The sequence below is a fragment of the Carex rostrata genome, chromosome 26 (genome assembly GCF_964058835.1).
Source record: "Carex rostrata chromosome 26, lpCarRost1.2, whole genome shotgun sequence".
In the NCBI taxonomy this organism is placed as follows: Eukaryota; Viridiplantae; Streptophyta; class Magnoliopsida; order Poales; family Cyperaceae; genus Carex; species Carex rostrata.
In genome coordinates, this window is record NC_135943.1 from 3,199,343 (window position 1) to 3,211,807 (window position 12,465).

Genomic DNA, 12,465 nt, shown 5'->3' on the forward strand with positions numbered 1-12,465 from the left:
CATGCAATATTGAAAATAAGGGTAGAAAATAAACAAAAAAAATTAAAAAGACAAGAATTAAGAAAAAATGTGTTCACATGTTAATTTGGGCCTTTCACTACTTCAAACTTGCACAAGCAAATGGGGATGGCCACAGTGAATACATAGTATACAGTGATAATTATGTCAGAAAGAAAAGAAAAAGAGATGTGGAGATTAATTGAGAGCCTAGAAATCAACAATTGGTTCTCCAACGTTGAGGTTTCTCTCAACAGTCCAAGGCAAATTGAAAAGCTTGGCAGCAATTAATTTGAAGATTCTGTTCACATTTATGTCATATTTTGCGCTTGAGAAGAACAGAGTTGCCTTCATTGCTTTTGCATATGTTCTTGCCTGTCAAATTAGTATGAAATAAATAACAGCAAATATAACAGTATTTCATTGAAATAAAAACCAAATAAATGCATCGGTAATCGATACGCTGAAGTCTTACTATCCAAACGAAGTCTTTGGTGTAAGAAGAAAAAAAGAGGAAATCAATTTTGATGGAAAGAGATGATTCTAGTCTTTACCAGAAAAACCAAAACAAGGAAAAACAAAAGAAGTTTGAGCAGCAGTCAGAAATGCTGGAGCAAATCATATTAGAAAATCTGAATGAACAGTTAATGGAGAAAGAAGAGAGAACCTGCTGAACAATCATGCGTTGCATTTGCGGAGGAAGCATAGCAAAGTCATCAAACTTTGTTCCTATTAGTATCAGTACTGGTGCCTGTATTGTAAAAGTTAACATCAAATTATGGATCAATTATATATATCCCCTTAATGAAGGAATTGCTGCAGTATTCTCATAAAATTAAACGTACTAATGGGCAAATAAAGCAAACAAGTTATACGTACAGAGTTCAACTTCATTGCCTGTTGATGCCAGTCTTTGACACTGTTACAGAAATTAAAAAAGAATGTGGAAATTAAGGACATAAATACATGCAGTGATTGGAATGAACCACCTGGCTGGAGCAGTACAATGTTAAAAAGATATAACATAATTTATAGACTAACTTATTTAGCGTACACCGTCTCGTAAGATCAAACATGAGAATGATAGCCATGGCATCTTTGCATGCCTCAGCTACATCTACGACTCGTCCATTGCCTGAATATTTTGAATACAATAGAATTTGAAAAATCATGACTTTTACAACAAGAACTAATATGTAACAATCATATATACTAATTAAGAAAGTTAAAAAATAAATTTTGGTTTTTACCTCCTGCATCCCAAATACTAAAAGAAATCCGAACATCTCTGACGACCATTGTCTTATTCTTGATGTTTGATCCTGCTAGCTGCATGCCTTTGCACCTTTTTTCTTCCCCCACATACTTGTTCTAATTTCATTAGAAGAAAAAAAAGGATAAATATTTCTGGAGCAAGATAAATATACCAATTATTGAGTGCTTCAAGATTCAGGAAGAACCAGGCATTGCACAAGTTAAACAACAATTATGCAAAACAATGTGGCCAACCTGTAACACGGTACCAAGTGAATTTCAGTTCTTCTAAAGCTTATTTATTTATTCATTTATTTTTAATTTCTGGGTTCCTTTTTTTGTGCCAGTATAGACACCAATTGTACCAGAAAGAACGGATCAGCATCGAGAATAGCACGTACACAAGTACAATAATCCTGGCACTCACCAACTATTCCACATGGCACATTAGACTTCCCAAGGCTTTTACTTCATTAGTTTACAGGATGAAATCAGTAAACAAAAGGAACCAGATACAGATAAAATATTATTGTTGATTTCTTTTATTGTACCATGAAGGTAGTTTTTCCAATTTGGTGATCTCCAAGGAGTGTCACCTTAAGAGGCACCAAATTGGACAATGTATCATTTTCGATGCCAAGATTCTCCTCATCGGATCCCACATCTCTAATGATGGGCAGGTCATCACCTTTTGTGATCCGGCGACGGCGACAAGGCCGGCCACAGCTGAAGACACGAGCCAACCAGATATTGACAAATTTCTCTACGAGCAATCGAACAAACCTGATGTCAGACCTAGCCGCTGACGGCTGGGCCCGACTCATCAGGCGAGTCATGATTCTCACTTTGTAAGGAGGAAAACGCTTGCAAAAGGTCATATAAAAGGGGACGATAGAGATAGATTGCCAGACAGACAGAGAAAAGGTGGAGCAAGTTAAATCCTACTTACCTTTGCTATTTTTTTTTATTTTACTTAAAATAAATGTTTATCTATATTTAACTTATGGATTATGCATCTGCTCCTAAGTCAAAATTTTGTACATCTACATGATTTAGGAAGGTTTGCTAATGTAAGGTTCTGAGAGGGGTGGAAATATTATTCCAGAAATGAAAGGATGTAAAAATTGCATGTATATTCAGTGTGCGTGTTTTTGGGTGGTCCCACAAAGAGGGACGGGGATAACATCCTATCCGGTACCTACAACCTTATATACATCCAACTTTGAGCCATTTGATTTGTCTCAGTGCGATGAATGGCTCTGATTTATCGATAGTAGGTGGAAAGAAACTTCTGTCAGACTATTTTTTTTCAAATTAAAAGCCTTTTATAAATCGCTGCAATGATGTAAGAATTGTTTGTTGTTGTTACTTGATGGTCTGGCAAAGCATATATAATAGGATTAAAAATAAGAACTTTATTCAAACAATCAGATATCAATATTTATTTGGATGGATTACATAATCAACATTTTATTTGGATGGGTTACATTAAATTGAAGTAGAATGTTTTTTTTTGGATAAAGATTGACAGTGGCTGTCAATTGAAGTAGAATTACTAAATGCAAAAGTACAACACACACTTAAGGTTCCACATTAAAAAAAAAATGTTGAAATACATTGCAGCCAACAGAATTACTAGAGTGCATGGGCAACAATGAATGTATTTTACTTATTCTTTTCAAGTAAAAGAAAAGCATATATAATAGAGGCAAAATACCAGTAAAATGGACATGATCAGCTTTTACAAGTGTCTATAGACTTGGACCAAGGAGTACCGGGATTTGTTTTTTCATTTGTTAGTGCTACATATATTTTTGTCCTATATAAAACACAAATATTGTGCGATTTCTACTGTTTAATGGAAGCTGGTGAGAGGTGACTATGTCACTTCTTTCTTAAACTGAAAAAAAGAAGAAGCTAAAATAACATGTGAAAAAATTGAAAATACATAGACATGATCTTTACATGACACAATATCCTAGAATCCAAGTATATATACCAAGCTACCTAATTTGGAAACAGGTTAGAGTTTATATAAATACAATTCGACGTTTCCAATTTATTCTTTTAACTATATCTACACTCAAAATTTAACTAATAACACCTATATCATTCTAAAAACGCACAGAAAATATATAAATAATTTAAGAAATTAGTATTAGTTAGGCAGGTGACACTGATTCTCCTTCAGAACTCCGATCTGTTCTATGACTTTTATCTTTATCACTTGATTTTCTCTTAATGATACTTTTAATCTCCGCTTCTTTCTTATCCACAAAAGAGAGCAGATCCTTGATACTAGTCATCCGTGCCGGTCGTTTCACGCTGCGATCCATATCAGGCAACTCCATGTCCGCCTTCTCTACGTGAGTATTATACTTGCTATATTGGCATAATATTCTTAGAAAGAATATGACCAATGCAATGAGACATGAAATTCCACATATCAGAAAGAGGCCAGCAAAGCTACCAATGCTTAGTCGATTTGCATCAACTACTGTGTCGGCCTGTGAGTCGCAATGCGTGCGGGTCAACCACTTTTCGTGTATCCGCTGGAGATCTCCATTTTCAGAGAGGGTTAAGATGGCAGTGGAGAGGTCCATTGCTAGAGGGGAGTCCCTTGGAAATGCCTGTATGAATTCACTGCAAGTTCTAAATGGAGGTTGAAAATTGCAGCATTTTCATATAATTCCCCGTGTAAACTATTTATCATCCAAAGTTATCCCTAGTTTATTTGAGTATTACTTTGCACATGCCAATAAGAAACTAGAAAAAGATTTTGTATTTATCCAACTGGAGAAGCTTGCAATAGTTAGAAGTTTGTTAGTTGATGTGTGTGCGGTGTTATTGTATAACAATACAAGTAATCAGATTTACTCGGGTTTTCTTGGATATTGGCTATCTCGTTTTCACCATGGTATAAAAAGAAATTATTTATATAAGTGCTAGGATATTTCTACTCACAAAACCCCAGCCGCCCTTGGTGAACTCCTGACCGACAGTCTGAAACTTGCAATTATCTGATAAGAATGATTCTATGTACGGTAATTCATCCACCACTGCAGCCACACCTCCTTTTTTTGGCCCCAATTGAAGCATTCTTGCATAATCTTGCGGAGTATCTAACTGCACCAACCTGTATATTATCACCCCAGAAAAATTAAATAACATAATTTAGAGTCCACTCTGCATAATTTTCTACGCTTCCCATCATCCACAGTATAATTCAGTTTGATTTATGATAATCCTGATATTTTTTTTTTTTTTGCTAATTAAGCCTCATATTCATCTCCCGCCCTTAAGTTTTTATTTTTATTTTTATATTTGCAACAAACACAAAAGTTTAGATTAATTTAAGGAAAGACTAAATTCTGTTAACCCATATCAAGTTAAACCAAACAAACAGTACATTAAATCATGATTTATTCAATATATTTTCTTGCTTTGCTATAAAATTAAGCTTGTATGGAAGGTTTCTGAAAATAGAAACAACCTGGATTCGGCAATGTCAAGTTCTTCAATTAAATAATTCCTGGCAAATGACCCCACTTGATAACCGATTGGTTCATTGCTAGATATGAGAGAATCCAGCCCTTGGATTCCAGTTGATAATTGCTGAACTGTCAGCAAAGATGTCAAGCTGGCAGTGTAACTCTGAGTTAGAATCAAAACCACAAAGAGCCACACTAGAAGAACAAATCGACCCAGTGTGCTCACAGTATTCTCTCCTGTAATAAACAATGAAACAAATAAGATTACAAATTAAAAGGAAACATGTTGGATTTTTCAATGTTAAAGTGAGGGATACAAACTTATAAGAGGGAAAAGAAAAAAAGCTTACTATGTGCAAAAAACATTGTTGAGAAACTAAACCTGCAAAAGATCAAAGAGATAACAATAAAATTTACGTTACACAATCTGATTACTACCACATTTCAGCACAATAGTAACACATTGCAATTGGTAATTCTTTATTTCTTTTTGGTGCTGCCTTTTACTGAGGCCCTATGACAAGATTTGCACCAAGGAAGAAGGTAACCAAAGTATAAGATCATTTATTACCAAACAACAAAAGAAAGGCAAAAATATATGCAGGACAAAAGAATGAAAATGCATTGTGTAAAATAGTATATTCATCGAAGAAAGGTAGCAATTACTCGGTCAAAATCGGTACACTTGGGAGAGATAGCTTCCCTATTTGGGTGGATAAATTTGAGCTTATTTCTAAATTGATATAATAAAAATGCACGAACCAACAGATGGTGATGAACTGCTTCCTGGGTGGACCCCTAAATTCGTGATTGGTACGGTGCTCCAAAATCCACACAACAGCCCCCACGAAGAGAAAGAACAGGCCCATTAAAGCCCACATCTCTACTGTGAATGGCTTCAAAAAAGCCCATGCATTTGATTCTCTCTCCTTCATCGCTACGACTATTGTCAGACCTGATTCTATGTATGGCTGTGTGAAATCAACTATTCTGGTACGGCTTGTTACTATGGATATGTCTCCCACTGCAGCATCAAAAACCTACAAAAAGAAAATTCTGTGTGAAAACATGTTTACTGAGATAACCACTAGAAAATAATCAAAACATCATCAAATGAAACATGTTTACTGTGAATCAAGAAAGTATAAGGTACGAAGACATTTTGGATGGAGAAAAATGGCATATTTTACAAGTAACAAAACATTATTAATTAGATGTTTCAGATGTAGATTGAATTAACATCTAATGAGCCATTTTCAGAAGCCTAATTGGAACAAGAATTAAACAATAGACATTAGATAATGGGTTTCAAAGGTACGAATTAGTATTGCAGTGATGAAAAAGAATATGCATTTTGGTGAATTTTGCTTGAGTTAATTTAAGTTATAATATGTAATCAAGTCAATTTAAAAGTCATTTTTTATTTGTAAACTATCCAGAAAAATGTAACTGAATTTAGTAAACAAAAGCTATAATATACAATCAAGTCTAAAAGTAAACAAACTTAATTCAAGATTCTGCAAGACTCACATGGTTTGCTATGTTTTGCACAAGCTCACTATAGTTCGGATTCTCCTTGCCGTTTCCAAACAAAATGAACTTATAAGGTACAGGGTATGGTAATAAGTTCACCGCCGCCTGAAAAACATCAATGCAATAACCTTGTACCCCAGTAGGGCTGTTATCTTTTGTGACAAATTCTTTATAGCTGGCACGATACGGTACCCCAATTCTCAAACTTTCGCCATTATTTGGAAAAACCCAACCCTTGGGCGTTGCTGTTGTTTGACCTGGCCAAATCACGATATAAAGTTTATGATTTGAATTTGAGCTATTAAAAGTTCTGTTATAAACTGTCTTGGGTACAGTAACTGATATCCCAGAATGGTCCGACCAGAACCCAATCTGCCTCGACCCAGTGCCACCAATGTTGAGAATTTCGTAAGCCGGGTGTATCAAGTTTTGATCTTGGCCAAATTGCACATCTCCAGTTACACCAGTAAAGTTTGAATTCAAAATTTGTTTCAACATCTTTTCGCCACTGTCAAAAACTTTTAATGAACTCAGCTGAATTGTGCTTCCAGTTGCATTATTCAACTTACTATCACTAGAAAAAGAGATGATGTTTCCTTCTTTTAAGAACCGATCTATTGCATATGCAGTTAGCCATACTGTATCGTAAGCATACAACCCATATGTGGTTAAACCTATGCCCGCATTCTCTTTATTCCACCTGGAAACAAATGATTTTTTCAGACGTGAATCCGGCACGTGTTGTCTTAACACCAGCACACCTTGAATGAGATCCATTATCTCAGAACTGGGTTGTGAGTATGAGTCTAAAAACGATGCGAGCCAATCAGTTGCAATCCAGACATATCTGCTACCCATCATGCCTAAATTCTTTGCAGCCCTAAAAATTTCAAGCCCTGAATCAGGGTTAACATGCACCACATAAACCCTAGACTCCACCAAATTGACCTGAACAAGGGAGTCACTGATCCTCTCTCGGTTTGCACCAGGTGGTATCGCTGCCTTGTATGAAATCTTCATCCTTTGGCCATTTAGTGCATCACCTAAGGAGATTATCCCTCCTCGGCCATAGTCGTCATCTGTGAAAATCGAGACGACTTCTCTCCAGCCATAATATGAAATGATATCAGCAATTGCACGCATCTGGAATTGGTCGGATTGTGTGGTACGAAGGAAAAATGGCCGGTACTGGAGAGAGGACAGAGTTGGGTCAGTGGCAGCGAAGGAGAGGATCGGTACTTTGAGTTCATTGGCCACATTGGCAATTATGTGTGCAATTCCTGACGACTGTGGGCCCAGAATGGATAGGACCTCATTTTCTGTTAGCTGGAGAGCTGCACGGTGTTAAATGATTTAGAATTCTTTTACAGTATTTTGGGTGCTTTGGTGTATTTTCATGTTTCCTTTTTAGTCAAGGGTTATTCAGTGACTTAGCAACAATAACATAGTTCATACAAAATTAACTAAAAAGAAAGTATAATCAGTAAAATGCTTGTTTGATCTATGTTATTTGTTACCTTCTCTTCATTTTCATTTGTTATTTTTTACTTGTTACTGAAAGTAATTACCAAAGTAATGTAAAATCTCAGGTAATGAATGCAACTAAACTTAGTTTTCAAGTAAATTCATAATGAGGTAGATTCAAATGCATCTAGAAAATTTACCGTTTGCAAAATAAACCCAAGTTAGCATTTTGCCCTGATTTCACAGCCTAAATTTAGCACTAAGCATTCTAACCCAAATTACAGCTATGATACAGTACCCAGTAACATCAAAGTGTCACTTTTCACCAACACATGAGAAGCAAACTTTTAAAAGAACCCAAATTGTAATACTAAATATTACTAATCGGTACCTTCGATTGTGCCGAGAAACCCACTGCAATTGGTATCTTGCAAAATGACATCCAAACGGGACCCGTTAAGTACTCTCGGATCCGCATTAACATCCGCTACTGCCATCTCTATTGCGGACTTGGCCGACCTCCCGATTGTGGAGTTGACTGTGAAGAAAGCTCCAATTTTTACTGTACTTGGTTGTGCCATGGATGATATTACAAGTGTAGAGAGAAGGGAGAGAAGAAACGGAGAAAGAATAAAATCCATTATCAGAAAAGAGAGACTAAGATCAAACCTTTCCAAAAAGAGAAACAATTTTCATTTGGGTTAAAAGAAAGAACGAAAGAGACGAGAAAGAGGCTATCCCAGTTGACACCTACAGGTGGTTAGATATATTAATACCCAAAAAATAAAAAAATAAAAGTGAATTTTAAAAATAACCCGAGTTCAATATTTTTTTAAAAATAACTCAACCGCCAGGCCCACAGACGGCCTGGAATATTACCAAACCGCCGGAACTACGGGCAGTCTCCTCAGCAAGCAAACCGCCCCACCCACGGGCGGTCTGCTAGGAGTCTTTTAATCATGCGTAACCTCTCTGTCTCGCTCTCTCCTTTCCTCTCTCTGTCTTGCCCTCCTTCTCTCCGCACCAGACGAACCCACACGGAAAAAAAAACTCAGCGCCTCCACCCGCCCCCGCCGCCGGTGCTCCACCTACCTCCGCTACTGCTCTACCATCCCTCCACTCCCTCGATCTCTCTCTCTACCTTGCCGGTGCTCCACTCACCTTCACCACCCGCAACTGTGCGCCTCCTCTGCTGTCTACCTCGCTGCGCTGCCGCCTTTCTCTCGAGTAAGTTTTTGATTTGAATTGATTAAATATTAGTTGTAATTGTTGAATTCGAGTCGATTCGATTGAATGTGATTGAATTCGATTAAATGTGATTGAATTCGATTAAATGTGATTGTGATTGGATGCGATTAAATGTATTTGTGATTGCGATTGTGATTACGATTGTGATGAAATTAGTAGTTGTAATTAAAAAAAAATGTTAGGATTTTTGAAAAAAAAAAAAGGATTTGTGATTGTTTTAGGTTTAATGTCAGGGTTGTGAATGTTTTAGGGTTTTTGAACAAAAAAAAGAATGTTAGAATTAAATATTGGTATATCAATAAGAGCACATGTGAGCGAGTTCAACTTGATTGTGACTCAATTGAAGTCCTTGAAGATAAACCTTGATGAAAAGGTATTATGCTTATTACTTTGAGTTCTTTGCAAACTAGTTGGGATACTCTTATTACTACTGTTGCAAATACAATGGGCAACAAATTCAAATTGAGTGATATTGTTGCTTCATTGTTGAATGAGAAAACTATGAAGGTTACAACTCAATTGGAAACCGGGCCTAGTGAGGCATTAACGATTGGTGAAAGGGGGAGGTCAATTACTAGGAACAATACCTTGGGTAGAAATGGTGAATTTGAAGGCCAGAAATTTTCTTGTTGGCATTGCAAGAAAGAATGGCACTTACAGAGAAATTGTCCTTTCTTGATAGACAAACAAAAAGATAAGAAGCATGATGGTGAAGTGAGTATGGTATTTGATGAAAGAGGAGATGAAGTCACACTAAACGTGGCTTGTAGTGTGAGTTCAAACATGAATGTTTGAATGTTAGATTCGGGTGCCTCATTCTACATATGCTTGAATTGTTTTATTTTGTCAATTATCAAAAGATAGATGGTGAAAATGTCTATCTTGATGATGACCAACTATGTAAGTGTTAGTGTAGTAATCTAGAAGTCAATCATAATTTTGTTCATTAATTAGATAATTAATATCATTTTGTTCCTTAAGTGTTATTGCATTTATGAATCATTCCGAGTTCATGACTGGAATTGCAAAATTTCATAATATAGATGATATACATTCTTAATGGTCACTAACCGTGGTAATTAGCAAGGAACATTGATTATCCATTAGAAGGTTAATATGTGGATTAAATGATGGTCAAGTTTTGTAGACCCTAGACAAAGAGTTGTCATTTAATAACATAGATACATATTATGAATATGGTATTTGACTAACCCTAAATGAAGCGTTATATGAAATTGTGTTTGTGTCATTAACAGTTTCATTTGTATTAAGTTCTAAAGTTTGAGGTGTGGTCTTTCCTACATGAGAAGTGTGTATTCGTAAGTGTTATCTAACGCTATTTGTAAAAGGGAGTAATAAGGATAACATTTCAGTACACATGACTTGTGCAGAGGAAGAGATGCTCACCAAGACTATTATCGTCCCTCGTATTATAATACGAGTAATAGTAACACTGGGCCCATTTGATAGAGTAGGATTATTCATATATGGTATGATTAATGGAGATTAATCATATATTGTAATTTTGTTTATGTTATTTGGTATATATTATGATTCTTACAAATGCATTGTAGTTGTATATATCTTGAATTGATTAATTGAGTTATTATTGTACCCTCCGGTGCCTCTTTTGACAATATTAATTGAATTCATTATATAAAAGGAAATTAAGTGTACATTAAATGGAAACAATCATTCATCGGCCCTCCGGAAGGTAGTGATTGTTGAAATTTTATGTACAATTTAGTAAAATTAAAGTATAGTGATGATTATTATGATTAATACATATGTCAATAATGTCGGCCCTCTGGAAGACATGTTGTCAATATGTTATTGAAACATCAATACTTTATTATTGCGCCAAAATATCATAAGAAGTTAATTCTTTTACCCTCTGGTAAACAATTAATGGAAACCGATACTTTGTTAAGATGGTAGTGTCTAGCATTTGTTTGAACATAATTTATAAAATTCAGAATTTATTTTGCTAAATCGTGGTTGTTTTGTGTATTTTTTGTTCGAAATTTTCAGCAAGCATTATTGCTAGCCTAAAAAACATTCTGATGTTGAATGGTACAAATTTCAAGTTTTGGCAGGAGAGTGTTATGATAACTCTCGGTGTCATGGATTTAGACTTAGCATTCAGAACATATCGTCCCAAAATTACTGATACCTCAACTGAAAAAGAAATAAGGGTTGAGGAAAAGTGGGATAGATCTAATAGAGAGTCTAATGATTATGAAAAGGTCCATTCCAGAGGCATTTAGATGCTCGATTTCTGATACGATTACTAATGCTAAGGAATTTTTGGCTGAAGTTGAGACAAGGTTTATCAAGAATGAAAAGTCTAAAATTGGTACACTCTTGACTAAACTTGTCTCAATGAAGTATAAAAATAAGGGAAGTATTAGGGAGTACATCATGGAGATGTCTAACGTTGTTTCAAGACTAATGGCACTTAAGTTGGAGATCTCTGATGATCTCTTGGTGCACTTAGTATTGATATCCCTTCCTTCACACTTTGGACAGTTTAAGGTGAGCTACAATTGTCAAAATGACAAATTGCCACTTAATGAAATTATCTCTCATTGTGTGGAAGAAGAGGAAAGACTGAAACAACATAAGACAGAAAGTGCAAATGTTGCTACTATTTCCAAATTTAAGGCTTCAGCTAAGCGTAAGAGATTGGATCAGAGCAACGATAATAAGGATGCTGCAATAACTACCAACAAGAAACAGGATAAGGGTAATAAAGTTGCCACTTCAGAAAATGCATGTTACTTCTGTGGTGCGGTTGGACACAAGAAGATTCATTGCCAGAATTATCACGCATGGCGTGCTAAGAAAGGTAAATCTCTTGTTATGATTTGTGCGAAAGTTAATTTATCTTCTGTATTTAGATATACTTGGTGGGTAAATTCAGGTACAACTACTCACATAAGTGTATCTTTGCAGGGCTGCCTAAATTGCCGGAAGCCAAGTGATGATGAGAGATTCATCTTTGTGGGCGATGGCAATAAAGTTGAGGTGGAGGCTATTGGGACTTATAGATTGTTAAAATCAAGATTTTATTTGAATTTGTATGAAACTTTTATTGTACTGTCTTTTAGATGTAACTTAATTTCTATTTCTGCATTGGATAAGTATGGCTTTACTTGTACTTTTGGAAATGAAAACTTTACTTTGTTTCATGATTCAAATCAAGTTGGTTCTAGTTTTCTTTCTGTTTATGATAATCTATATTCTTTGGATGTCAATAGCTTATATATTGAAGTCTTGCATGTGGGTACAAATAGTAAGAAAAGAAAATTAACAAATGAGAATTTGGCTACATTATGGCACAAGCGATTATGTCACATTTCTAAACATAGAATTGAGAGACTTGTGTCAAATGACATTCTTCAACCCTTAAATTTTTTAGATTTTGGTGATTGTATTAATTGCATAAAAGGGAAACAAACCAATTTCAGAAAATATG

At 35.5% G+C, this 12,465-nt stretch overlaps 3 protein-coding genes across 5 annotated transcripts; 1 reads left to right on the plus strand and 2 right to left on the minus strand.

The window, feature by feature from the left end:
- Positions 1-2,359, minus strand: LOC144544496 (septum-promoting GTP-binding protein 1-like). Of its 2 annotated transcripts, none has more exons than XM_078293006.1 (6): positions 1,848-2,359; positions 1,248-1,368; positions 1,039-1,132; positions 877-916; positions 665-748; positions 1-372 (listed from the first exon to the last, which is right to left on the minus strand). In XM_078293006.1, exons 1-6 carry the CDS (start codon positions 2,127-2,129, stop codon positions 208-210), a joined length of 786 nt encoding a protein of 261 aa, XP_078149132.1. In that variant the 5' UTR covers positions 2,130-2,359; the 3' UTR covers positions 1-207. The 2 variants fall into 2 exon arrangements, with proteins under 2 accessions (XP_078149132.1, XP_078149131.1); XM_078293005.1 differs by having other exon boundaries at positions 2-372; positions 1,803-2,357.
- A 921-nt stretch (positions 2,360-3,280) lies between these two features.
- Positions 3,281-8,510, minus strand: LOC144544669 (glutamate receptor 3.4-like). 2 transcript variants are annotated; one of them, XM_078293221.1, is made up of 7 exons: positions 8,131-8,510; positions 6,273-7,609; positions 5,505-5,782; positions 5,093-5,124; positions 4,745-4,979; positions 4,216-4,387; positions 3,281-3,881 (listed from the first exon to the last, which is right to left on the minus strand). In XM_078293221.1, the coding sequence occupies exons 1-7, from the start codon at positions 8,378-8,380 to the stop codon at positions 3,414-3,416; spliced, it is 2,772 nt and encodes a 923-aa protein (XP_078149347.1). In that variant the 5' UTR covers positions 8,381-8,510; the 3' UTR covers positions 3,281-3,413. The 2 variants fall into 2 exon arrangements, with proteins under 2 accessions (XP_078149347.1, XP_078149348.1); XM_078293222.1 differs by having other exon boundaries at positions 3,759-3,894.
- A 2,709-nt stretch (positions 8,511-11,219) lies between these two features.
- On the plus strand, positions 11,220-12,043 carry LOC144544084 (uncharacterized). The gene is made up of 2 exons (XM_078292501.1): positions 11,220-11,835; positions 11,943-12,043. Exons 1-2 carry the CDS (start codon positions 11,220-11,222, stop codon positions 11,969-11,971), a joined length of 645 nt encoding a protein of 214 aa, XP_078148627.1. The 3' UTR covers positions 11,972-12,043.
- Positions 12,044-12,465: the final 422 nt, after the last annotated feature.